This window comes from Myotis daubentonii, chromosome 6, assembly GCF_963259705.1.
Source record: "Myotis daubentonii chromosome 6, mMyoDau2.1, whole genome shotgun sequence".
Taxonomy (NCBI): domain Eukaryota; kingdom Metazoa; phylum Chordata; class Mammalia; order Chiroptera; family Vespertilionidae; genus Myotis; species Myotis daubentonii.
Genome location: NC_081845.1, coordinates 86,938,087 through 86,963,813, shown reverse-complemented (window position 1 = coordinate 86,963,813; position 25,727 = coordinate 86,938,087). Strand labels below are relative to the sequence as shown.

Here is a 25,727-nt window from a genome sequence, read left to right as displayed (position 1 = left end):
CTTTGGGCTGGGCTGGGCCACGCCCAGGGAGCAGGGAGGAGGCCCCAGAAACCAAGGTGTGGGCAACCTGATCCAGGTGGCCCATCCTGCACCTACCACCCTCATTCACCTTTTCTATTGGCTTTACCCTCCTCCGAGCTGCATCCTCCCCCCCCCCCCCCACTGTGACAGGAAGATATGAAATGTGGGGGGAGGGCTGGTGGGGAGAGGGGTGAATGGCAGAGAACGGACCAGCTTCAAGGGAGGCAGCTGTGACGAAGGATGCAGTGGAGTCAGGCGGGCTCCTCTGCACAGTTCACTTCTCGCCTCGGAGCCTTAATTTTCTCACCAGCAACATGGAATGAGGGGCGTCACAGGCCCAGCACGTTTTAGAGGATTGTCACGAACAAACGCGAGAATGAGTGACCTTTCCAAGCTGTCGAGGTATGTATTGGGGGTTACCACAACCACCGTTGCATCAGTTTCAACGTGAGGCCCCGGAGCCCCGTTTTGGGAGGCTCTGTCGAGTGCCTGAATTACGTGTAAAATGCCTGTGAGGGCATCTTTCTGGGTGGGAGCCATAGCTCTTAGAGAGGACTGGACCCACACACAGGGTCTTCTGAGGTGAGTTAGCTGAGACCCAAGCTTCTACAGTTTGTCAGAGGCAGAGCCAGACCTGGGACCCTGGTCCCCCATCCTCCACTCCTCCCTGCTGCCCCTCCAGATCAGGTGAGGGGAAGGGAGAGCAGCCAGAGGGGGAGCCCCAAGTCCTCACGCTGTTACCAGGATAAGGACATCACAGCGGAGGGTGGGGGATGGTGGGACGGGAGAACGAGGAAGCCCTAGGATTTGGGGGGGCTCGGGGGGGCCAGGTCTAGGAGATGCTTCCTGGGAGCTGAGTCAATGAGGCATCTTCCCAGTTTCCCTTTCCCAACAAACCCCCCTTCCCAGAAAGGGCTCCAAGGAGGAGACAAACCCTGGCCCCGACGCCATCTGGGGATTCTCTGGTTCCCGTTGCCACTTTTGGAAAAGCGGAAGATGCCATGTCGAAGCTTCATGGGAACGGAAAGGCCACACACAGGCGTGAAGTCGTCACCACCCAAAGATGCAATTTATTGAGCAACTACCAAGAGCCAGGCATGTGCTGGATGCTTTGCCGACATCGGCATAAATGTCACCCCTTCAGGAGGCCTGACTGCCTGGCTAGACTAAATCGACTGCTCTCCCTCACCTTCCAGTTATCCTCGCGTTCCCTGTTCCTTCCTGTGTGCTCCTTTCATCCCCTCTCCTCCACCCGGCTACAATCTTGCCATGGGCAGGCAGGAGTCAGTCAGTGTACTGACTGCTGTCCCTCATGCTAAGCACAGTGCCAGCCCCTGGTGGTCACTCCAGTACTTGTTAAATGAACTCAGGACTGTCTCCCGTCTTCACAACAGCCTTATGAGGTAGCTATCATGGTCATGCCTGGAGCACAGAAGGAACCACGGTGGAGAGAGCCAGAGACTTGCTGGAGGACAGCTGGTTATCGCCAGGCTTCAGCTCGGCTCCTCCCCCTGATGGATTTGGAGAACAAGAGAACCGAAGGGTCAGAGAGAGCGTTTGGGTCCAGCGGAATGGCTCACCCGTCAGTGCAGCCACCACCCTGTGCTCAGCCTTCCCTCCCAGCTCTCCCAACCTCTCCTCGCGCCCTGTGAGCTCCGAGTCACCAACCTGCAGGAGGCCAGGCCCCACTGGCCTGTGCATTTCTCAAGCCACGCGAGAACCTGTCCTTCCCACCCACCCGGAGCAAGCTACAGCTGGGAGCCCATGCCCCACCCCTCAGCCCTCACACAGCAGATAAATTAGGGGCTCTTATAAAACATGTACAGGGAAGACACATACATACAGAGCCAGTGACAGTGCCGGGCGGTGTTCGCTTCTTGAACACAAGGTCCTGCCCATGAGGGTGCCTGTTCTCTCCTGCACTCCTTCCCTGGAGTGGCTCACCTGCTGTCCCCATAAACTGGCACCTCGCAGGTCACCACAAATCACAGAGGTCCACCATCCTTCCCCAAAAGGAGCCGCTTCCTTGCTGCCCACGCCAGGCTTGCACCTCTGCGGTGGGCCCCTCCCTGCCCTCCCTCCTCACCAGGCAGGCTGCCTCGGCCTGGTCCCAGGAATCCGGCCCAGCAAGGCAGGGAGGACAGACCGAGGATCGCTGCTTCCTGACGTGTTTGGTGACCACGTATCATCCACACCAGGACTTTAATGAGAGCGGAAGGGGGTCTGATTCACTGGAGCCCAGGCACACACCAGGACTGCTCATGGCCGCCCTACCGAGGGGTCCCTGCTCTGGACCGGCCCAGCCCCACCGCTCTTGACTTTCCGAAACATGCCTGTTGGCACAGATCTCTCAGATCACATCTCCCCTCTCTGCCACCTCCCACTCTCCAGCACCTCACAGCATTGTGGGGACACATTTTAAGGCCTCACTAATATCGGGGACCTGTAGCATGGGGGTTGGGAGGAGGAGCTGGGAACGATGCCCCCTCCAAACCCCTGGAAGGACTCGGCTAGGTAAGGCTTTTGGTGTTGAGCCCCCGGCCTTCTGGCTCCTGGAGCCCCATCTCCAAATCACGGCGCCCGGGAACAAGTAGAAAAGTCAGCCTTCATTCTCTGTCTCCCAACCCGGACTTGCCCAGGCTTCTTCCGTTAGGGCTCCCGAGAGCTGAAGGCCAGGGCCAGAGAGGAATGAACCATCAACTCCCCGGGACCCTTCCCTCGGCCAATCAGTGCACAGCACGGCCTGGCACCTTCTCCACATGCTGTGTAGGCACATTCCCGGTCCCACCTCCTATGCTAGGAGCCCCAGGAATCAGCTCCAGGGTGGCAACTGATGGAGGCTGGAGAGAGCAGCCTGTGCTGCCCGCACCCCCACCCGCCAAGCCCTTCCTGAGGGCCTGACAGCAACCACAGCCACCCCAGACCAGTCCCCTTCAGGTTTAATGCCCGCCCCTTGTTTTTAGAACCTGCTCAGTAGGCCCTGCCTGCAAAACTGCTTTAAACGAGCCTTACTCAGGCAGATGGTGCCAGATAGCAGAAAGCCGTGCTCCAGGCCCTGGGAGCCGCCTCCTCTCCTCCCTCCTTCCCCTCCCCCCCATCCCCAGGCCGTCCACAGCTCCCTGGGAAACAGAGGCCCACTCGGATCTTCCTCTGGCCACTGCTTCTTGCTGGCTGTCCGTCTCTCTGTCTTGTCCATCTCTCTGTCTTCCGGGAACAGAGGCTCCTCTGTGTCTGAGTCCGGCTGCGCCCCTCCCACCCCCACGAAAACCAGTGCCCAGATCGACCCCTCGGAGGAGAGCTGCCAGGCCCGTCCCCCCGGGGGGCTCAGGACAGGGCATTCCGATGGGCCCCTGGATGGGCCCCTGGGTAGGCGTAGGAGATGGGATGGCGGGTCCCAGGCCTCACGGTGAACGTGTTGATGGGGCTTCCATAGTGGGGGGTGCCGCGGGGAGACCTGGTGGGGCGCAGAAGAGAAATGAGGTGAGTCTTTGCAGCTGGTTAACCAACAGCTCCCTTGTCCCCAGGGCACAGAGGAGATGCCGCTAAGCGCTACGGTTTCTGCCCCACGTGCCCTGGGCTTCACCAACCCAGGCCTCCCCCTCCAGTCCAGGCCCTGTGGCCACATAACACTACCTAATCCCTTCCCCGCAGAACCCGTGGCGCCCAGCCCGGCTCTGGATCTTCTGTGTGGTGGGGAAATCGGCCTCCAAGCACCACTCAGACCTCCCTCCGGCCCTTGGCCTGGAGCCCTGGGACTCGGGGCAGGGGGGCCGGGGAGGGAGGAAGGGGGAAGAGGGCGAGAGAAGTGGGGGAAGCAGATCAAGGGAGATGAGGAAGCAGGTGAGGGGAGCGCCCCCTGCAGGTAAAGTGAGCCTCCCTCCCCTTCTCTGGGCCCTGAAAGCCGGAGGGTAGAACACCAGATGTGTCCCAAGGCCCGGTCCACGGGGGCCTCTACCGCCCCTGGCTGCCCACCGGCGCTCCCTCCATCGCCCTCCATCGCCCTCCATCGCCCCAGCCCCCAGCTCACCTGCCCGTAGCAGAGGCGAGAACGTGGTCGCCGCCACCCGGCGCTTGGCCGGGCGCTTTGTACTTGGCGTCTCCGCGGGTGGAGCCCTCCAGGGACATCCTCCGTGCGCGCAGGCCGCCGGGGGGCGCGCGGCCCGCCGAGTTGACGCGCCGCATCTCCGGGCCTCCGGGCGCTCCGAAGGGCCCCCCGGGCTGCGGGCCGAAGCAGTTGGGGGTGCTCAGGCTGCGGCCTGAGCCGCCGCGGGACGGCGCGGGGCTGCGGTGAGGCTCCCCGACGTACAGGCGCTTCTTGATGAGCGAGCGCCCCCCGCCCGAGAAGCGCTGCAGGCCCCTGGCCCCCGAGTAGAGCTCGCCCGCCAGGAGGCGCGCGTCCAGGGCCTGCCCCAAGTCCGAGAACCGGTTCCGGGGAGGGGAGGCCCGGCGGCCCAGGTACTGGAGGGCTCGAGGCTCAGGGTCATTGCTGAACTCGGGCGGGGGCGGGATGACCTCGAAGCTGAACTCCTCCTCCTCCCTCTTGCAGGAGGGAGAGGAAGGGGACGAGAAGGACTTGGGCAGCGCGCGGCCCTGGGGGAGGTTGGAGGAGGCGGGCCGGTCCCAGGCCACAGGGGCCTGGGGCTCCGCCTTGGTCCAGCTGTGCCCTCGGCTGGGCTCTGTGTCCTCCGGCTCTCTGCCCAGCTGGGCCTTCCACGGACGGGGCTGTGCAGAGGCGGGGGGCTGGGGGTCCTTCTCAGGCTCTGAGGGTGGCTTGGGGACCACCGTGAAGGAGTTGGGCTGGCCATTCCTAAGGAAGATGCTGTCGGAGCCTGCCTGGGGCTGCCCTCGGAGACTCCCGGGCAGGGAGGACAGAGCCAGGCCGGCCCCTCGAGACCGCCCCTTCTGTGCCCTCTGCCTGGCTGCCAGGAGCAGGGCCATGGGGGAGCCCCGCTCCACCACCTCCCCGGTCACCGGGTGCCTGAGGAGTTCGTCTGCAGGCTGGGCAGGGGCTGGGGCTTTGGCTGGCAGCCCCTGGGGCTCCGCCACCTCCACAGCCTCCCCTGACCCCGCAGCCGCTCCTCTGGCCATGGTGGGCATCACCACGGCAACCTCGCGGCTGGGGCTGTTCTGGCTGCTGTTCTGGCTGCGATGGGGTTTGTAGAGACAGGTCACCTCTTCTCTCCCAGGGGACATCTTTGGTGGGAGGGCTGGAGGGGACAGGGCTCCCTGTGTAGGCTTCCTGGCCTCCGAGGGGCGCCCTTCTGCCTCTGGCTGGGAAGGCGCTGCGAATTCTTGGGGTTCTGGTTTCTTCCTCTGCTCGGCTGGGGCCAGTTTCTTCTCTGTCATTGGGAATGATGCGGCGGGCAGGGTGGTGGCTGTGGGTGGTGTGCCTGGCCCTCTCGCGGCTGCAGCAGGTGTGGATTTGGGTGGTGTGGCTGGCCCAGGCATGGCCTTGGACTGGTGCGCTGTGGTTGGCTGGGCGGCGGCGGAGAGTGGTGGCGTGTTCTTGGCCACGGGCTTGGAGCACTGGCCATTAGCAGCTCTGTTTTCAAAGACTCTCCCCGCTTCTAGCCGAGGCTTGGGGGGCAGAGACCCGATGCTGGGCTTGGGGTCCTTCTCCGCGAAAGCCGAAAGCCGCGCCTCCAGCTCACTCCGGATCTGCTGGACACTGAGCATCGGAGAGTCCTGGGGGGCGTAGTCTGCAGGGGGCAGGGGCAGGGGCAGGCTGGCGGGGGCCTCTCTGTCTGGGCGGGGACTCTTCTCAGGATCACTTGGGGGGATCTCCTTCTCCGGCAGGCCGGGGCCCTTCCTGCCCTCCTTTCCTGGAGAGGCCGCCCTCGGGCCTGGCCTGTGACTGGTGCCTCGGTCCTCTCTCTTGGAGCCAAAGAGGTAGGCTGCCAGCTCGCTCCGAAGCTGTGCCATCTGGCTGGGGTCCCGCCAGTCCACGGGCTCTGAAGAGGCTGTGTTCTCTGAAGAGCCTGTGTCCTCTGGGCTGGGGGGGCTGGGTTTGGGTTTGGGAGCAGGAGAGCTGGATTTGGGGCTTTTCATAAACCTAGCAGGTGGAGGGGTTGCCTTCTCAGCAGAGGGCAAAGGAGGGGCAGCTGGGGGGAGAGGGGGTGCTGGGGGAGGGAGCGGGGGTGCTGGGGGAGGGGGCTGGGGTGTGGGGCGGGGCAGGGGAGAGGCTGGGGGTGGAGTCTCAGCTTGCTCCCTTGTCCTGGTCTGGGGCTGGCTCAGGCTGGGGCTGGCAGGTGCCTCCGTGCGGAGCTCCCCGAGGCCATCTGGTTCGGGGGCCCTATCCGGGTAGACCTGGGATGCGGGGCGGATGTGGAAGCTGGGGGGCAGTGGGAGTCGGCTGGGGGCCTTCTGGGTGGCCCCTTCTCCCTCTGCAGGAGCCCCGGGTGCTTCCTGCACTGGGATGGACGAGGTTCTGACTGGGGTTGGGGGAGGCACCTTGTATGAACGGGGGAAGGTGAGGTGGGACTCTGGTTTAGGTCCCAGGGGGCTCCCCTTTGGCTCAGCAGGGCTCCTGGGGGGGCTGGCTCTGGGGGCCTCTGGCTGCTTGCCATTCAGTGTTACCTCTGATTTCCATTTGGTGACACCCGCAGGGGGAAAGAGGTGAGTCCTCGTAGAGTAGGGAGACACTGGAGCTGGGGGTGCTGGGGCCGGCATAGGGGGTGGGGGTGGGGCTACAAAGGCCAAGGGCGGGGCAGGGGGAATGAAATCAGGAGGGGTGGGTGTGGTTGGGGGGGACAGGGTCCCTGATACTGGGGGTGGAGGAGGGGCCATGGTGGGTGGCGGTGGGGGTTCCAGCAGCAGGGCAGGTGGCAAGGAAGCCATGGAAGGTGGAGGTGGTGGCGGGGACTCCCCTGGAGGTGGCGAAGTGTCTGGGGGAGGTCCTGGAGGTGGCCCTGGGGCGGGGCCTGGGGGAGGGGGAGGGATGAATGGGTCCTGGCCATAGTGCCCAGGCCTGAGGTCGCCCACAGAGCTGTACAGCCGGAGGTTGCCATTGGCTAGTGAGCTGGTACCTGGAAGGAGGGAGAGACAAAGATGAGGAGGCATGAGGCCGACCAGCTCCGGCCATCTCTGTGTGCCCAGGGCACAGGTGGCAACCTAGGTAGTAACTGGCTGGGATCATGCCTTCCCTCTTGAGCACCAAGTGAGGGAGCAGCAATGTCTCCCGAGCTGTCCTGGGAGTGACCTTGTCCCCTGGAGGGAAGGGCGCCTGCGGTCCTGGCCCGGCCTCTGGGGACTGTGCTGCATATTCTCCGTTTGCTCTGGAGAGTCACATCCCGCCCTTCCCTGCCCTGCTCACACTCTGGTGTCTCACCCCTTTACTGAACTCTCTTCAGTTACCCACTCTCAGGGCACTATCTATTTCTTACAAAACCAGGAAGACCAGGGTTCAGATCCCAGTCCTACCACTTACCAGATGTGTGACCTTGGACACACTAATTAACCTTGCCAAGCCTCAGTTTTAGCCTCCCTAAAATGGGCATAGCCCTGACTGGTTTGGCTCAGTGGATAGAGCGTCGGCTTATGGACTGAAGGGTCCTGGGTTCGATTCCAGTCAAGGGCATGTACTTCGGTTGCTGGACCTTGTGTTTCAATGGGACAATGAGACAGACCAGCAGTACATTATTACCACATTGGGAGGGGTAACATGAGGGGGAAACCCAGGAGGGAGCTGGAGTGCGGTGTGAATAGGGTGATCAGAGAAGGCCTCCCTGAGAAGATGACATTCGAGCACAGAGGGCAGGCCTGGGGAGAGAGCTGCCGGAGGCCCAGGAGGGGAGCAGTCTAGGCAGAGGAAGTGCAGTGTGAAGACTCTGGGGCGGAGACCTGCCTGGGCGTTGCAGGAGCGGCAAGGAGAGCAGCTGGCTGGAGGAGGGTGAGCCAGGAGCGGAAGCAGGCCATGAAGCCTGGCGAGGCCAGATTCTGCCAGTCCCGGCAAGAACCTTCCCTCTGAGTGGCATGGAAAGTCGCTGGAGGTTTTGAGCAAGAGGTATGACAACAAGTGACTTACATCCCACCCAGGAGTTCCTACTCCACAGCGCTGGGACTGCCCTTCTCAGCGCGCAGGGGATGGACAGGTGTCAGGGGCTAAGGGATTTGCCCAAGCGAATGTGCAGGGTCCTGGGACTCAGAGCCAGGTCTGCCTGACTCCATGGTTCTTTCTCCCACTCTGTGCTGCCCTTGGTGCCGTTCTGGCCATCCTCCCCTGTAGGCCTCACCCACCCCGGCCTCCTCAGCCCCCACCCTCTGCAGCCGGTAGCCAAGAGGCCTGGGGACTCCGGTTTTATCGCCAGCTGGGGAGGTGGGCCAGATACCTGGGCCTGAAGAGGAAAGAAAGATGGACAAGCCCCAAGCCCAGGGTTCTCTTACCTGTCACTTCCTTGTCTGCAAAGTCTTCCGGGACAGAGGGGGTGGGCACAGCCAGGCCATGGTTCTCCTGGGCATTCTGAAAGAGAGCGGGGAGATCAGGAACGGGGAGAAACGGAGGGGCCATTCTTACCGCGCTGCTGGGTGAGGGCACGCACATACCGCTGTGAGGGTGACGGGGGCACAGCCTCCGGGTATGCTAACGTATGAAAGGGCTCATTTCAAAAGGTGAATGTTATGATACAGTCGAGTTTTGTTATTCACACCAATTATGGTCTGTAAAGTTGCCTCAAGGAAAATGCAAGGTTAGGTTCCTGCAAACCTTGGCTACAGAGTTTTCATCAATGGATCAATACATAACCTCGCCCTGGCTGGTTTGGCTCGGCGGATAGAGCTTCGGCCTGCAGACTGAAGGGTCCTGGGTTCGATTCCGATTAAGGGCACATGCCCAGGTTGCTGGCTCAATCCCCAGTAGGGGGCGTACAGGAGGCAGTGGATCAATGATTCTCATCATTGATGTTTCTAACGCTCTCTCCCTCTCCCTTCCTCTCTGAAATATATATAAATATGTATATATATATACATACACATATATTAAATACATAACTTTGTTTTATGCGTGTTTCTGTTTAAAGACGCCTTGTTTAATATACATGGTTGATTCATTAACATTGACCTCATGGCCGATACTATAACTCACGATTGAACGAAGCTGATCCCACACCCGTATTTTCTCTCCCGGGTACATCACAGCCTCCCTGCCCTAAGGGGCCTTAGCATTTCAGCACTACGCTCGGGGGCCATGGGAAACAGTGAGATCACCCACAAAAAGCACAGAAATACAAAAAGCAGGGCACGCAACAGAAAAGGAGCCTTGTTAACCGCACGAGGCCTAAACAAGAAGCAAAGTGTCCTCTTATTGCACCTCGGCTGGGACTGTGCATCAGGCGACTGACAGTTTCACTCTTCTCTCTCTACACGTGCCCGAAGCAGCTCAGATACTGACTCGGGTAGCAGGTATTTTAGTGGGTAGGTGAGTTTCCCAATATAAAGTCCACAAACGATGAGAATCAGCTGTGTATGGATTATATCGATTAAAGCGAAACAAAAGAGAGCACCCGGGGGTGTCCGATAGTTCAAAGCCGAGCCCCAAGGCCCAGCCTGCTGCTCGCGCTCAGTTTTCCTCAGGGAGCGACAGAAAAACAAACGAGCGGAAAGAGGCGCGCGCGCTCTGACCCCCTGTGACGCCCTTCTCATCCCTCAGCTTCGCAGGCGAAGTGTTTGCACAGCTGTCGGGTTCGTACATACTATTTTGCATTCCATTTTTTTCTCCAAACACACATTTCCATAGGTCAACAAAGTCCTCACACCTGTCCTTTGAAGAGCAGAGAGCATTTTCTGGCAGCTTCGTGGGTCCTCAACAACCTGGCCTCACACTTCCCGGCCAACTTTTATTTCCCACTCACCTGACACCCACCCGACCGACTCCCTCCCAGCCATCCTCCCAGCCCAGGCATGGGGCTCCCGCCCGCCCTGACGCTGGTGCTGGTCAGGCTGTGACCCTCTTCTCCTCCATGTCTCACAGCAATACCCCTTGCACTGTGCTCTACACACAGGATCCCAGTCACATCAGGCTACTCCCTCATGGGCTGACGGCGCTAACCCTCTGGGCATAATATACAAGAAGGGTGCTTTAGAAACATCTACAGGGTCTTGGGTTACCGAGGTTCATCCCCAAATCACTCTCTGGTCTTTTGGGGGCAACAAACACCTTTAAAAAAAAATCTTTATTGATTTCAGAGAGGAAGGGAGAGGGAAAGAGAGAGAAACATCAATGATGAGAGAGAATCATTGACTGGCTGCCTCCTGCATGCCCCCTACTGGGGATCAAGCCCGCAACCCAGGCATGTGCCGTTGACCGGAATCGAACCTGGGACCCTTCAGTCCGCAGGCTGATGCTCTATCCACTGAGCCAAACCAAGTAGGGCAAACACCTTCTTATTCTTAACAAATTCTGCAGCTGGAATGGCCTGAAGTCATCATCTCTTTCTGCTTCCACTTGATGCCCACGGCCACCACATACCTGCTCTCAGCATCTCTCAACCCCAGTGATTCTGACAGGGGCAGGTGTCGGGACAGCTAGTCTGTGCCCGCGCGCGCGCGCGCACACGCACGCACACACACCGCAGATGTCTAATCGCATCCTTGAACATGCACACTCCCATTTTGATGAGATGGAGACCAGGCCTTCAAAGGCCAGGCTGTGATCTCTGATTGCTCTTTTGAATGTAATTGGAAAGTAGAAAGACTTGGGGACTTAGCCCCAAAATGCATACTTTGGCCCTAGACAGTTAGGTTCAGTGGCTAGAGCGTCGGCCTGAGGACTGGAGGGTCCTGGGTTCGATTTCGGTCAAGGGCAGGTACCGAGGTTGCAGGCTCGATCCCTGGTGCAAGGAAGGACACGTGCGGGAGGCAACCAATCGATGGGATCTCTCATGTCGCTGTTTCTTTCTCTCTGTCTCTTTCTCTCTGTCTCTCCCCCTCCCTTCCACTCTCTCTGAAAAATCAATGGGAAAATATCTTTGACTGAGGATTAACAACAATAAGAAGAAAATTCATGCCAAACCGGTTTGGCTCAGTGGATAGAGTGTCGGCCTGCAGACTGAAAGGTCCCAGGTTCGATTCTGGTCAAGGGCATGTGCCTGGGTTGCGGGCACATCCCCAGTAGGGGGTGTGCAGGAGGCAGCTGATCGATGTTTCTCTCTCATCGATGTTTCTAACTCTCTATCTCTCTCCCTTCCTCTCTGTAAAAACTCAATAAAATATATTGAAAAAGAAAAGAAAATTCATGCTTTGAATTTTGCCCGCAGTGTGATGTCCGATGAGCAGTGGCGAGGAGGAGTGGAGATGGTGATGCTAAACTCTCACTCTGCACCTACTGTGTGCCAGCACTATCCTCAGCGCTTCAGCTATGTTACCTCCAATCCCTTAGCAGTGCCAGCGTGCAAACCTAGGCCTCCCAACGTACCTTCTCTACAAACCACCGAGCCATTCTCCTCGCTCATCAAACTCTCAGGGTCACTCTGGGACCAAATGAGATAATGTCCCTAAGCCAGGAGATCAGTGCTAGGTGAAGGGTTATGTCACTGACCCCTTTCCCACACGGTGAAAACACTGAACAAGCGACCGCCTGCAGCCCTGGAGGCACCCGGGGCGCCTGAGTGCTTATGTATAGTTACGTCTGGAGGAGGAGGGCTGGGGCTTGTGGGCCGGAGGTAACACTGCTCACCCAGCTTTGATCCTAATGACTCCAGAAGCGCATAGACTCCCAACAGCACCGGATGGGAGTCTGTCTCCCACCTGGCCTGGGAGCCAGGTGCCCGCACACAGGGGGTCCCAGGACGTACCCACCACCCACCGCCGTGCTCTGGGTGCGGGCACTCCACTGCGCACCACCCTCGGGGCAGGTCCCGAAGTCCAGCCGCCTCCTTCCAGGAGCCCCAGGACTGAACTGAACACGGCCCCGCATCTCCAAGCCCCCGCCGGCCCTGCCCGGTCACACTCGCGCCCCACGGGCTCTGGTGGCTCATTTTGCTGTTCCTACGTCCACTCTGTGTATTCAGAGAAGGCAAACGCAAACTCATTTTAAAATCAGTCCTGGAGCCCTAACCGGTTTGGCTCAGTGGACAGAGCGTCAGCCTGCGGACTGAGAGGTCCCAGGTTCGATTCCAGTCAAGGGCATGTACCTTGGTTGCCGGCACATCCCCGGTGGGGGGTGTGCAGGAGGCAGCTGATCGATGTTTCTCTCTCATCGATGTTTCTAACTCTCTATCCCTCTCCCTTCCTCTCTGTAAAAAATCAGTAAAATATATTTAAAAAAATAAAATAAACTCAGTCCTAGGAAACAGACCCAGAGGTGACCTCCCTCAGCTTGCCACAGGCTGCGGGCAGCTGGCATGGAGTGCGCTGCCCGATGGCGACCTGCTTCGACGGGCAGAGCTCTGGGTGCTGGGTCCCCTGACCTGCCTCCTAGCCCCAGAGAACCGAGGAAAGAAGAGGGCTTGGAGGCGACACCCAGAGGCAATGCATGAAGGACAGCAATGGGACGATGGGCAGTAATTAATGTATATGAAGGTGGGTGAGATGACAGCATCACATCATCATTAAACTCCTGGATGGGAGCATGTGCAGAGAAGTCTCTGTTCTTCGGTAGCGCACACTGAAGTGTTTAAGAGGAAAGGGGTGCGAGGTCTCAACTTACGCTGCAACGGTTCAATGGAAGAAACAGTGTGTACCTGTCAGTGAGGAGGGAGCGAATGGAGCAAACATGGAAAAACCTGGTGAGTCTGAGTGAAGGCTCTAGGGAGTTCCTTGAGCTATTCCTGCAACTCGTCTCACCTTAGGGTTGGTCAGAGAGAAAAAGTTACTGAATGCCACCGAATCGTGCATTTAAAAGTGCTCAAAATGGCATTACGCTATGTAATTTTTAAAAGATATTTTTTATTGCTTTTTAGAAAGAGGAAGGGGGAGGGAGAAACATCGATGTGAGAGTGAAACATCCATCAGCTGCCTCCTGCATGCTACCTACTGGGGATCGAGCCTGAAACCCAGGCACGCGCCCCGAGCAGGAACTGAACTGGCAACCTTTTGGTGCACGGGACGACGCCCAACCAACTGAACAACACCGGCCGAGGCTGTATCTTACAATTTTAAAAAGTTAAACAAAACAATGACAAGAATATCGAAAGAGAAAGTGCTGGGCGAGACTTAGAGCTTATCCACCCACTGTCATCAGCACCTCCCACCCTCTGGTGCTCCCCATCTTAACAGTAACGACAGCTGCTGTGTTTCTAGCACGCACGGTACCAGGTGCTCATTCTGCACTTTCCATTTCCTAACTCGTTTACTTTTCACAACAACCCCATGGAGGTGGTACTGTTATTCCCACCTCCACTTTACACCTGAGGAAACTGATGCACAGAGAGGGTAAGGGACTGGCCCAAGGACCCAGAGCTAGTTGTATATCACTGTCTTCCCAGGCGCCTGGTCGTCACTCGCCCACCCAGCTGGGCTGGGCAGCCTGACTTCATTTCTCTTCCCTGTGTGGTCCTCACCTGTGTGCGTTAGTATTACAGCTGACATTAGATGCCTACTATGTGCTGGGCACCTTTCTGAGCACTTCACCTGTAGGCACACAATTATTCTTCACAGTAACCCTAAGAGTCAGGCTATGGTGTTTATTTTTTAGATGAAGAAAGAGGCACAGAGAGGCTAAGTACACTGCCCAAGGTCACACAGCTAGGAAGTGGCAGGGCCAATATTGGAACCTCAGAGTTTGCCCTCGTTGCCACTGCAGCACTGGCCCCACACTCTTCCTCCAGGAAAAATCGAGCTTATGGCAGACGACTGTAGCCTTTGCTGCCCCAGCCAGGCCACCTGTGGGCGACGGCCGATTCTTTGCACATGCCTGGCACAGACTGGCAGTTCAACAAATGTTTGTTGAGTGAATAACTTCCCAGATGAGTGGATGGATGATGGAAAGAACACAGGACCGAGAGAAGACAACCTGTGTTCTAGTGCCAGGCTGCCCCCCCCCCCCCCCCCCGATATTAACTCAGAGAGAAGTCACTTCTCCCCAGGCCGCCTGTCCTCTGCTATAAATAGGACCGAAGGATCCCTTCAGCCGCCCTGCTCTGTGAGCCCATAGGTGTCCTGTCTGTGACTCAGCTCACCTGGGCCGTGTGGGTGGTGGCCTGGACGTGGGGCCACCCCTGGATGACGGGGTGTTGGGACAGGATCTGCCATTGTCTCTGGATAGTTATTTGCCTCCAGAAAGGGAAAGGGGCAGGTGGGGAAAAGGTCGAGGAGGGCTGGGAGGAGGATTCCTGAAGCCACAGGGTGAGGCCAAGCGGGCAGGGCGGGGCCTGAGGTCACTGCTGGCTTCAGACCCAGGACTCCCCCTGCTGCACTGCAGTCAGTCCGCGAGCTGGCTGTGCCCCACCCTGGGCGTCCCCACCCTGGGAAACTGATAGACCCTGCTCCCTGCAGGGGTAGGCCTGCCCCTGCACACACTCACGGGAGAGGGGAGTGTGACCTTTCATCCAGAGGAGGTGCACCACCTGTGGGCAGGAAACACCTGAGAACATGCAAATGAGCATCTGAACGCCTCTGTGCGGCCGGCCCCTCCTCGGGCCAGTGGGCAGCGGGCCATGGCCACGCCACTCCCTGCCCCGGCAGGCCTTGCTCAACGCAGGGGCAGAGTCCAGCCCCGGCCCTGCCGGGTGGGGCACTCACACGAAACTGGGCCTCAGCCCTTCCTCGTGCCTACACCTGACAACGCCCAGAAGCTAAGGTCCTGGGCCACCTCACTCACCTCTGAGGGACACAGCCAGCGCCCAGCTCAGGCAAGCAGCCCTTTCAAAGCCACCACAGCCGAGTCTTTTGAAAGTTACCCAGCAACGGCTAGCTGGGGGACGCTGGGGACAAGGGTGCCATTCTAAGAATATTAACATTTATTTTCTTCTTAATGCTTATCTCTATTTCTAGGTGCTTAACAATGAACTTCTGTGTCCATCGTAATTTAAAAAACAAAACAAAACACCAATACAATAGTAATAAAAAAAAATTCTTGTGATCAAATGGAAAGATCACGCACTTTGGAGTCAGGCAGGCCAGATTGGCGATCTTAACTCATTTCCCAAAGCACTTGTAGGCAGCATCTGACTCGCAGTCAGTGACCAGTGAGTGTGCCCCTCGCTCGCCTTCTGGGGCTCAGTGTTTTCATCTGTAAAGTGGGGACAATCCCATCTTCCTCGTGTGCTGTCACACACCTGAAGATGCTGCGGAGCTAGCGCTCAAGAAAGGCCACCTGCCCTGGGCTCGCCTCCCCCAGGGCCTAAGGGGGCTCCGTGGGAGTCCTTGCTCCGGGCACAGCCCGGGGAGTGTTTGTGCGGTGGATCTGAAGAGATGGGCGCGTCCAGGGTCAGGGTCAGGAATCCCCTCCTGCCCTTCTGACGACGAACATCTCAGAGCTGACGAGAAGGGGGAAGGAGGAAGGAGGAAGGAGGAAGACACTCTTCGATGCTGAGGTTGGTCTCCCCCTTAAGGTTTAGGACAGCGGTTCTCAACCTCTGGGTCGCGACCCCTTTGGCGGTCGAAAGACCCTTTCACAGGGGTCCCCTAAGACCATCCTGCAGATCAGATATTTGCATGACGATTCATAACAGTAGCAACATTACAGTTATGAAGTAGCAACGAAAATACTTGTATGGTTGGGTCACAACATGAGGAACTGTATTTAAAGGGCCAGAAGGTTGAGAACCACTGGTTTAGAGGGTCAGAGCCACTGCTAACCCCCTGCTGACGGTCCAGCCCTCAGCCTCCTGGGACACATCCTCATGCCTTGGACACATCCTCATGCCTGGGATTCCTCAACCGCCAGCCAAACCCCAAGGTGGGTCACCAGGGCTGGGCTAATGGGCAATGCCTGGCTGACCTGGGCCACAGGCCAGCTCTGAGTTAGCCACACATCGCGGAACGCAAGCCTCCTCACCAGGTTCCTCGCCAGCTCAGCTGGGGCACCTCAGGGTGGGGTGCGGAGCTGCAGGGGGTGAGGGAGACGACCCTGAGCCAGCGTCAGAGCCGGGCAAGGCTGGGGGCTCCACTGCAGGCTGGAGGAGCAGGGGAGGGGACCTCACAGTGCGGGCGGGGGGAGGGGAGGGGTCTGTGTTCCCCATGGAGCAGCCAGTGAACATTCTGTGAAAGAGCCAACTGCTTCCCTGGCCCAGCCGCACCCTCTGCCGTAGCTCATCCCCCTCCTGGGGCCAGAGGAGAGTCCCAAACACCAGACCGCCCTCTGGGCCTGCCTGCCACCCAGACCTGCTCTTAGATGCAGCCAGCAGGCCTGCCCTGGACTGTGTGCCACAGGAGGCCCAGCTCCGGTTCCTAAGGTCAAGGGGTCCACGGGGCGGGGGGACGTGCCCTCGAACCTACATCACCCTCTTCTTGACCCTGTCAGGCACCAAGGGCCCCGAATTCCTTGCCCAGATGGTCCTGAGCCCACTTGAGCTCTTCCCCGGCCAGTCCCCCGAGGCCGCCCGGGCCCAGGGGTGGCAGGGTGGCTGGGGTGGTGAGGATGAGGGTGTGCATGGAGCTTGGGAGCTCAGGCGGAGGCCCTGTCTGCCAGGGCAGGAGCGAGGTGGGGAGGGGAGGGGTGGGCTGCAGGGGGTGGGCGCTCGGTCTGCACTCTGCCTGCAGGTCTCTGACAGGAGCACACGGAGCTCATGTTCACGAACATGTTCGTGACGTGTCCCCCCCCCCCCCCCATGAACACCCAGAGCTCCCTCACCACAGCCCTTCCGGCCAACGCCAGCCACATAAATCTGCCAAAAGCCAATCGGGCTGGCACGGGGCCTCTCTGAGCTTCCGGGCGGGGGTCCAGGGCAGGTGGGGGCCTGCCCCGAGCCCAGCCTGACACCTCCCCGGGCACCGCCGGGCCTGCCTGACTCAGAGGGTGGGGTGACCCAGGGAGCTCTCACTGCCCGGGGCACCCCGGGACCTGTCTGGCCAGTTTCCCCGTTCTTGCCACATTGGCATTTAATTTTTAATTCCTCACACGTATCACCCTGGGATGGTTTCATTTAGACCAGGGTGGGGAAGGGGGAACCCCAGAGGGAAGCAGCACCCTCCCAAGACCAGCTGTTCTAGGGACTCGGCTCTGAACAGTGGACAGGCTCTGGCTTGAGCCCTGGGCCCGGCTTCCCCTTGGAGGTGAAGCAAGTGGGGAGAAAGGATCCCTCCCACTGCGCCCAGGCCCAGGTGGTGTGGGCAGGACTGGACGGGAGGAGACTCGGTTCGGGTCCCATTGCCGCCTCATTGAGCTGTGTGATGGGCAGGCCCCGTCCCTCGGGGACCCCAGTTTTCTCACCCAGATGGGCACTGAAGGCCCCCCAGGTCTGAAGCTTGGCAAGCGTGACCCAGCTCCTCAGAGCCCTCTGAGCAGGAAGCGGTGGCCTTCCCCTTCCGGAGGTGGAAGCAGGGCTGTGGGAGCGATCCCCGTGTTGAGGGGCCGCTTTGGTGGGGGCGGGGGTGGGGGGCTCCGGAGAGCTGACCACACTGGGGGAGTTACGTTAACACAGTCGCAGCAGGGGGGGACCCTCCCGTGGGTGAGGAGCAGGGACTGGTGTCAGTTACCCGAGAATCAATCAGGTCCTTTTCGTAACAGGCCTATGGCTGCCGGACACATGAGGAGGTGTTTCCTAGTCCTCTGATCACCCACCTCCAACAGAGGGAGGAAGCTCCGGGAGGGCAGAGCCCCCCATCCTGCCCTCTCCCCACCCCCACCCCCACCCCCGCACGGTCCCTTTGCAGGCTCATCCTTTTGCAGGCTCGTGCGGGACACGGACAGCGAGGGTGCGTTTGGAAGACAAGACGACCCGGGTCCAGGCAGAGCAGGAAGAGCAGGGGCCCTGCGGGCCGTGCCTGGCTTCTCGGGGCGGCAGCCTCCCTGGGTGGGGAGGGAGGACCTGGAGGGGAGAGGCCCAGCTGGCTAGGACAGTGCCACTCCCCACCCAGCCGGACTCGGAGGGGCTGGGAGTGTGTCTGTGTGGGGGCCACACCCACAGGAGCTGTCTTCTTGCCTCTCCTCATGCTCCAGCCTCCTGCCCCAGCTGGAAGACAGCAAGGGCCTGGCCCAGGGCCCCAGGGAGAGGAGCCAGTTTCCCCTCAACCCAGGAACCGGTGACGAAAGATTCTGGGGCTGCTGTGTATCTTGTTACCTAAGTCGGAACACGGAGGTGGCCCCGGGATATGGGTCATCAGGCCAGGGGTTCCTAACGTAAAGGTGCCCCAGAGGAGGGCTGCCGGGGGCCCGAGAGCCCTCTGCACAAGCAGCGTCGCACGTATGTGGCCCAGAGCCTCGTCCTGGTCTCAAAGGGGCCCGTGTCCCCACAGAGGCAAGAGAGCCGGGTGCCCAGCACGCCCGGCCGCTGGCAGGAGAGAGAGGCAGGCAGGAGGTGCAGGTGGCTCTGCAGGCTGGTGCTGGGAGGGACGCTCAGAGCTTCTGGATAGTGGGTGGAGGGAGAGTAGAATGGCTTGAATAGAACTTGGACCCTGGAGCCCGGCTGCAGGGGTTCAAATCCCAGCTCTGCCACTTGGGAGCTGTGTGACCTTAAACAAGTGACTGCCACATTCTGTGCTTCACTTTCCCCTCTGTGAAATGGGGATTAATGACAGCGCTTTCCTGATAGGGTGGCTGTCGGCTGACACACCCCTGGAACATCGCGTGCCACTCCACCTGCCTTTCCCGGTGCAGCGGGCACCCAGTGGCTCCAGAGGCCAGGGGCGCACCTCCCTTTTGGGGTTCAGTTCCGGCCTCTGTAAAATGAGGCCAGTGTGGACCTCATGAGCCCCGTTGAGTTGGCAGTTTTCCATGCGTTCAGTCTCTGGCGCTCCCCAGTGAGGGGGTGCGAGTGCGCTGGGCTGGTTCTGGACGAGCTCTGGGGCTTGCCTGGAAGCAGCCTCAGGTCGCCAGGCCTGACCAGCTGGCCAAGCCCGCTCCAGTGGCCGCCTGACTGGGGTCTGCCGGGCCCCTGAGTCAGGCCCTGGTTGGCCCAAACCAGATCTAACCAGAGTGCCCAAACCAGAACTGAGAGCAGAAAGGCTGGGACTTGCCCTGGTCACCAAAGGGACCCAAAGTGGGTGGGTGGGGCATTCAGGGTGCCAACCAGTCAGAATAAGCTCAGCATTAACCCGTTCGTTGTTGACTCAGATCTGGTGGAGAAACCAGGACAGCACGAGCCATTCAAGGGGAAACAGCCATTTACTTCAATATTTTACAACCAGACTAGGTGTGGTGTGTCAGCCATGGGCCCACATGGCTGTGATCGGAGTATGTGTGCACGAGGGGAGAGAATCTAACTATCTCCAGCAATAGAAAAATTGTTTATCTGTGTTTATGGGTGCAATGACCCCGGTGACAGGTTTATGCATCCCTGGAAACAAAGGTTGGGCGGACCCATTTGCTTTACACCTTTCTGTTGTTCTGTGTTTGCCTATAATGTCTGTGAATTGTTTTTATAAACAGGAAATAAATTATTTAAAGTTGTATGTCCAGAGGTCTGCGTGCTCAGCCCTCCACAGAGAGGCCGTGGGGATACAGCAAGGAGAACGTAAGGCTCAGTCTATTCCTTCTAGAATCTTGGGGTCTGGTTGGTGAGGTGGGATACACCAGGGGAAAAAATTGGTGGTGGAAAAAGGTGGTTGTGCCAGGCAGTGCTGGGCAGGACCTGCCTGTGCCCAGGACCACGGTGTGGGGCGCCCTGAGAACTCGCACCAGGATTTGGTGCCTCATCAGTCCAGGAGGTACAAATCCTCACGGAGCCCAGGAACAGTACTGCCCCGACCAGGACCCACTGACAGACAGGAGTGAACCTAGAATCGATGGGGGTCACTGTTGAGGCTCTAGGCCTGGGCTGTCCAACAGGGGCCACTGGCCACATGTGACGCGGAATCCCCGCAATGTCGCTGTTGGAAGTGGGGTGTGTGTGCTCTAAGTGCACACACCAGATTTTTTGTTGTTAATTCTCACCCGAGGATATTTTTCCATTGATTTTTAGAGAGAGTGGGAAGGGAGAGGGAGAGACAGAGAGAAACATTGATGTGAGAGAGGCACATCAATTGGTTGCCTCCTGCATGCACCCCAACCAGGACTGGGGAACCTGCAACCAAGGTATGTGCCCTTGACCGGAATCGAACCCGGGATCCTTTAGTCTGTGGGCCCATGCTCCATCCACTGAGCCAAACCGGCTAGTGCAAGATTTTAAAGACTTAGTGTGAAACAAGAATGTAAAACTTCTTGCTGGTATTTTTCCCATTGACTAAATGTTGAAATGATAATCTTTTGAATACATTGGGTTAAGTAAAATATGTTATGAATATTAATTTTACCTATTTCTTTTAAGGTAGCTACTAGAAAATTTAAAATTACATATGAGGCTTACATGATATTTCTACAGGACAGCACTAGTCTAGGCTGTCCCAGAAAACCCAGAAACTCTCATCACAGTAAATAGAACCAGTCACAGAGCAGTCTCCCTTGTCAAAGAACAAAAGTCCATCACAGGCTCCAGAAGGGAGTTTTGGGTTGTTTTGTTTGTTTGTTTTTTGTAGTTTCAGATCTATAAGCGAATGCCCTTCTCCCAAGGGTCGCTGCTCTTTGTCCTTCAAGACAGCTCAGGTGTCACCTCTTCCAGGAAGCCCTCCTTGACCACCCCTATTACTGGATCAACTGCCCATGTTCTAATAGTCTGTTTATTCACTCGTGACCTGCCTTGAGAGCTGCAATGTTGGCTCAGTCACCTCCACATCCCAGCACCTGATGCAGGGCCTGGCACGCAGCAGACAGCCACCAGCGACTATGAAATATGAATCCTCCTTAGCTGGAGGTACCCACCACTGCATTGCTTTTGCACACAAGTTCCCCTTAACCTCTCCCTGGGTTTCCAATGGAGGGGCTAACACCCCTAATCCCAGCCTTTCTGCCACGAGTCTCAGCCATGCCTCCTCCCAGAAGCCACCCTGGGTTGGCATCAGGAAGAAAGGGAATGGACAGAGGGTGAGGCTGATGTCCGCTAGCCCAGGGCAGGTGGGGCTCCCTCCTCCGTGGCCGCCGAGATGACCCATCCGGAGAAGACCCTCACACCCCAGAGCAGAACGGCACTCACCAGCGGAAGGAAGGTCAGCAGGGGCCGAACTCTGGGCCGAGCTTTCAGCGTGGCTGTTCCTGACTCGCTCTCCGTGTCAAACCGACTGTCCCCGTAATAGATCCCATCTAGAGAAGACAGGGGAGGGGAGACCGTGAGCTGGAGATCAAAGGCACGTTGGCCACTGAGGTTAATCTGCCCAGTGGTGGGCCGGTTGGCTCAGACCCCACAGACGCGGTGTGTGCTCATGGGGCAGGATTGGGGGGACTTCCGGGGCCGGTTTCTTGGGGTCTTCTGCAGCCTTCCTGGGACGCTCAGCTCCCAGCAGCCATCTCTCTCCTGATCCAGCCCCTACAGGTCTTAGACTGTCACTCTCACAGTTGACTCTCCTCTGGGGCCCTGGGAGCTTGGCTTATCTCGGAGAGAGGGAGGAAAACAAGCTGCCTCTCTCTCAAGTGTTTGCCTTTCTAATCTGGAACAAGCAGAGTAGATGAGGACACCTGTTGGCCCCGGTCACCCAGCACCCACCTTCTGGGCTCCTCCCGTCCCCAAGCCACCAACGGCTGTGTGCGTGGCCGTGTTTGATGTGCCCTTGAGGGCAGAGCAGAAGGAGCAGGACAGCAGGGTCTACGTGACCCCATACACATCCCAGCTCTGCCACTGGCTGGCTGGCTGTGTCCCTTAACCTTGCCTCGGTTTTCCCATGTGCACAATGGGAGTGATGACAGTGCCAACACCTAGGACTGCTGTGAGGAGTGAGTGTGGCCAGCACATCGTAAGTGCTCAGCAAGCGTGGTCTCCTTTCCTGCAGGCAGGTGACAGGAAGGCTTCTGCTTCCTCCAGCAACAGCCTCTGCTCCAAGCTGTTTCTACAGTCGTGGGGAGGGTGTGAGGAGCCCCCACACTTTCTCCACCCATCTCCACACATGGCTAGGAATCTCCCCTCCCCTCTCAGGTTCACACTGTCACCCCCTAGAGGCAGGGAGCAGGGTGGCCTCCTACTGTGTCACTCACAGCCACCCAGGGCTTACACACACTTCACTGGCCTCGAGTGAGGGAGTTCCTCTTTCTCTACAGCCAGAGGGGAAAGAGAAGAAAGGTCAAAATCCCAACTGTTCGGAATTCTACTAAGGCATTCATTTAAGGAATGATGGTTATGTTTCCTCTTGCATGCGACTTTAGGAAAGAAGTGCGAGAAAACCAAATAATTTATTCAAGAGACTGGGCTTGTCAGAGAGGCCCTGGGATCAGAATATATTCATCCCCAACTCCAAGGCGTACAGCTACGGCCCTCTATGTGACCCTCTGGGCTTCGAATGTGACATTGACTCCTGGGAGCACCCAGGGAAGGGTGCAGAGGCCTCTGTCTGCTGCCCTACCAGGCAGAGAGCCAGCGGTACATTTAAGATTCCCCATCTCTCAAAAGGACCCAAAAGCCCGGTTTCGGTGCGCTCCACAGTCCCGGGGCGCTCCAGTTCCCTGCCTGCTGCGTGCACTCCCACAGTCAGGGTTCCCCAGTCCTGGCTGCTGGGCTCCAACCTGAGGCTGGAGACCAAGAGCAGGGGGCGAGGCTCAGGGGTGGGGAAGCCAGGGGAGAAAGCAGAACCAACCAAAGTAGAGATACCTGCAGGCACCCAGCAGCTACTCTTCAAGCCCCCAGGATTCTCTCTGGCTCCCAAGGGTCTGAGTGTTGGCGCCAGGCCCGCCTGGGACATTCTCTAGTTCTGCGTGTGTGTGTGTGTGTGTGTGTGTGTGTGTGTGTGTGTGTGTGTGTGTGAAGGTCTTAGCTCTGATACGGCTTCGGGCCCTTAGTAGTGAGGGTGGTGGGGGAATGACACAGGGACCCGGTGAGGCGCACTCTCCTAGGCAGACCCTCTCGCTAATCTCGGCACCGTGTTGGGGTCCAGGGAGCCTCTTTCTACCGCTGGGTTATCATGAGATTGGTGGCTACTGTTATTGTGCATCTAGGAAACTTCAGAAGCAAGCACGCTGGCCAGGTGATCACTATAGTCATAGAAATAACATAACAATAGGTAAAACTTACGGGACGATTTTAACGGGCCAGGCGTCCTAAACAGCACTAACCCCTTTCATTCTCAAAACAGCCGCGCGCGATTCGCACGATCGCTACCCCTATCTTACAGATGAGGGAACGCAGGCACGGAGAGGTCTAATCCGCTGCTGCCCCAAGCCCCAGAGTGGTGAAGCTGGGGTCTCCGGGCCTGGGCTGATCTCCGAACCGCTCCCACACCGCTCCCAAGGGGGTCCTCATCCCACCATTCACAGGAGGTGGGTGGGAGAGGGGGGTTCAGGGGCAGGGGAAGGAGGCTCAGCTTGGCCGCGGAGCTGGGGAGGGGCGGGAGGTGACGCCGCCGGCCCAGGCCCATGCAGGGGTCAGGGCACAGCCAGATCTGACCCACACACAGGCCGGCCCTCTCCACACCTTACAGGTTCCATGACTCAGCTTTGACTTCCAGGCACTGTTGTCTCGGTTGGTTTGTGGCTGTTTTGAGCAGGGAAATCCTTTCTAAGAACACAGCTGTGCTCTGGAGAAGCCGCTGAAGGGAGGGGCTGCGCCAAGGCGGGTGGAAGGCCCGGTGGCTCCCTCCCCACTGGGGCACCTCTGGCGAGTCCAGTTGCATTTGGAGGTTCTCAGAGGTGTGGCTGGGAGTCGGGGAAGGGCTGAGGCAGCAGAGCCAGAGGGGTGTGATGCGAGGAAGACTGGACGGGCCGCTGCTGCCTTCGAAGTGGCGGGAGACCATGAGCCAAGGACCACAGGCGGCTCGGAAAACAGCCGGAAAAGGTGAGAAAACAGATTCTCCCCCACAGCCTACAGGAAGGAATGAAGGCTTGCTGACGCTTTGGTTTTAATGCACAGAACTATGAGATAATAAATGTATGTTGTTTTAAGCGCCCCCCCCCCCAAATAAAGAGCTGTGGCCAGGTTGGGGGTGGGGTGTGGGGTGGGAGGGATCAAGGTGGGGGGTGGGGGGAGAAAGAGGGGCATCTGTAATACTTTGAACTATAAAGATACATTAAAAAAAAAAAAGAGCTGAGGCTAAAACCTGGCAGACCTTCCCTGGGCCCCTCATGCCTGGGCTGGCCCACCAACGACTGCACAAGGCACACCAACAGGGGCGGCCAGTGTGGCCAGCACCATAAGCGAGGTCCTCCGGGGGTCAAGGTCAGGGCCGAGGTTTTCTGAGCCTCAACGTCAAAGTCCACAGAAAGACAATAGTCCGACCCTGGGGATTTCCCTATGCAAATACACAGCTCCACAGCGATCAGGGTCAGAGGCGAGGATGGGCTGAGGATGGGCCATCCTGAGAGGCAGCCCCTCCTCCACTGAGGAGGCGAAGGGGGGCCAGGCCACCTCATGAGGGAGGAAGGGACAGAGAGGAGGGGAAGGGGGTGACGGAGAGGCGGCGGACGACCTGCTCTCTGAGGACACGATGAGGCTGCGCAATCAGAAAAGAGGGTTCATAAACAACTCACAGACACAGACAGGACGGGGATCCCCAGAGGTAAAGGGGTGGGGCAGGTGGAAGAGGGCAGAGGGGGGTAAGTGGGGATGGAAGGAGACTGGACTTGGGTGGTGAACCCACAGTGCAGTGTACAGATGCTGTTATAGAACTGTCCACCGGAAACCTAAGTAATTTTACTAACCGGTCACCCCAATACATTCAATTAAAAAAATAAATCAGAATTTTACTCTGAATAAGTACTTGGAGAGAACTTGTGGACTGTAATAATCAACTTGTTAACATTCAGTATATTGACATACATGCAAATGCTATGAATGTTTCATTTCCTTTGTAATTTGTCACAAGACAGCATGTTGCCATGTAAAATACTCATTTATCTATAACCTAAGCCCTAAAATATAAAAGAAGAAACAAAAGAGGGGCCCTATCCTAGCGACTTGTCCGCCTGGAACTTGGAAACTCCCTGTGTCTGCTGTTCACCGCCCTTTCCCCCTGGAAGGGACCTTGGGGGTCTCAGGTTTTGAACTTGTCACGCGGAGCTGAGAGGCAGCTGAGGAACATCCCGGTGGATCGGTGGATCAGAAGGCGGGAAAGGGAGCCACCGCGGATTCAGAAGCTTCCAGAGAAAGGGGCGGGTACCTCAGGAGACCCCGGAGCAATCCCAGCAGCCAGGAAGCCTTCGGAGACAGGAGGCAGGTCTGGACAGAGCCTGAGCCCCAGGTGGGCACAGCCCTGTCGCGGTACAAACCCAAGCCTCTCTGTCTGGCAAATTCTTCTAAAAACGACACAGCGATAAAACAGGAGGAAGTCCAGGCCTGCCTCCGTTTACCCAAACCCGGTCATTAAAACAATCCGTTTCCCCCCAGTGAAGTCCTCTCTCTCATGGGATTGTCCCAATCCCGTCTCCCCGCCCCCCCCCCCCCCCAATGAAGTGCTTTCTGCGGTTTTGGGCACAGGGCTCCTGCCAGTGGTTCTGTTTCTCCCTCCCAGATGGACAGGAACTGAGGGCGGCTTTGCTTTTATTTACACTCCCTCAAGGGCTCGAGTTCACATAAAAACACCTAATATTCTAAACACCTGGCTCAAGAATAATTCTGGTGCCACGCCTGTCTCAGCAGGAAGGCTTCACCTCAGACGCCAGC

At 58.2% G+C, this 25,727-nt stretch overlaps 1 protein-coding gene across 2 annotated transcripts in view; it reads right to left on the bottom strand.

Annotated features, from left to right (window-relative positions):
• Positions 1-1,063: 1,063 nt before the first annotated feature.
• The window catches only part of C6H6orf132 (chromosome 6 C6orf132 homolog), a 31,129-nt gene continuing 6,465 nt past the window's right edge, over positions 1,064-25,727 (bottom strand). The window contains exons 1-5 of one of the 2 annotated variants that reach the window (XM_059701689.1): positions 21,839-21,890; positions 21,123-21,229; positions 8,404-8,479; positions 4,049-7,046; positions 1,064-3,475 (exon numbers count right to left, since the gene is read on the bottom strand). In XM_059701689.1, coding sequence (XP_059557672.1) covers positions 3,346-3,475; positions 4,049-7,046; positions 8,404-8,479; positions 21,123-21,229; positions 21,839-21,875 — 3,348 coding nt within the window. In that variant the 5' untranslated portion in view covers positions 21,876-21,890 and the 3' untranslated portion in view covers positions 1,064-3,345. Of the gene's footprint in view, positions 3,476-4,048; positions 7,047-8,403; positions 8,480-21,122; positions 21,230-21,838; positions 21,891-25,727 lie in introns of those variants that run through there. The other variant, XM_059701688.1, reaches the window with a different exon arrangement.